The following is a 1,283-nucleotide window of genomic DNA, read 5'->3' as shown; positions in this document are numbered from 1 at the left end:
CAGCCCCAGCCCAGACCCCCTCCCTCCTGCCCTGCCTCCCCTCCCCCAGCCCCAATCTCCCTCTCCCACCCAGCTCTCCCAAAGTCACATCTCACACCTTCCCCTAGTCAACCTTTTTACCACCTCCACCTCTCTCGGCCCCTCTGCCACACTCTGCTTCACCCCCACCATGCCCGTGGCAGCCCATACCTGCAGGCTGATCTGCATCCTCGGAGGCATCGGAGGGCAGACGCTCAGCCAANGCTCCAGCTGACAGCCCAGGTCCTGGGGGTTGGGGAGGTAGCCTCTATTAGTCAGGCAGCCAGAATCCTCCTGCCCTGGGAGCCCTGGGGCCTATACCACAAACACTCCCACTCTCTCACCAACCACTACCCTCTGAACTTCCCCCTGGCTCCCCAAGGCTTCCAGACCTCTGGGGGAAGCCACAGAGTGATAATAGTCAGTGCTACAGAGAACAAAAAATAAGATTAAAGCTCTGGCCTAATTATGAGCCAAAATCCAGAGGCCATAAGAGAAGGACGAATATCTCTGAATACATGAAAAGAAACAAGAAATTTTAACGTTTATTTAGTTGTTTTTGAGAGAGAGAGAGAAATGAAAGAGAGAGAACATGAGCAGGGGTGGGGCAGAGAGAGAGCGTGAAAGTGAATCCCAAGCAGGCTCCTTGCTGCCAGTGCAGAGGCCGACGAGGGGCCTGAACTCACAAACCATGAGATCAAGACCTGAGCTGAAATCAAGAGTCGGACGTTTAACCAACTGAACCACCCAGGGATCTGAAACAAAAATTTTAAAGAATATAATTACCAAAGTCAAAAGAGTGATGACAAGCTGGGGAAAAAAAAATGGAGTTCCTGTCACAGGCAAAGAGTAAATTGATCTAGTATATTAAGAGTAAACAAGAGGGGGGCACCTGGGNGTTCTACCCCTCTCCCAACTCATGCTCTCTCTATATATATAAATTAAAAAAAAAAAAAAGCAAAAAAGACTGGTAATACAAGAGAAAAGTTGGCAAAAGATAGGAACAGGTAGTTCATGGAAAAATAAATGAAAATGGCCCTTAAATATAGGCAAATATATCCAACCTTGCTTATGAGAATGACACAAACTGAAAGCCCACTGAGAGATCTCACACAAGCATCACTGACCAGGGACAATCTGACATTCCGTTCTCCAGGTGGAGGCTGGGAGGGAGCCCCCACCACTCTGGCAGTGTTCCTGCCCAAAACCTGCATCTAATCATCAGAAAACACTCTGACTAACTCAAATAGTATAGGGCATTCCAG

At 48.6% G+C, this 1,283-nt stretch overlaps 1 protein-coding gene across 1 annotated transcript in view; it reads right to left on the bottom strand.

Moving 5' to 3' along the window:
• Positions 1–1,283, bottom strand: part of CCDC22 (CCC complex scaffolding subunit CCDC22) — a 12,316-nt gene that overhangs the window by 6,029 nt on the left and 5,004 nt on the right. The window contains 1 exon segment of the mRNA XM_077752992.1: positions 190–264. Within this exon segment, the coding sequence (XP_077609118.1) occupies positions 190–264 (75 nt within the window).

This window comes from Crocuta crocuta, unplaced genomic scaffold, assembly GCF_008692635.1.
Source record: "Crocuta crocuta isolate KB4526 unplaced genomic scaffold, BGI_CrCroc_1.0 scaffold943, whole genome shotgun sequence".
Taxonomy (NCBI): domain Eukaryota; kingdom Metazoa; phylum Chordata; class Mammalia; order Carnivora; family Hyaenidae; genus Crocuta; species Crocuta crocuta.
The sequence above is the reverse complement of the archived record's forward strand: the minus strand, read 5'-3'. Positions and strand labels throughout refer to the sequence as shown.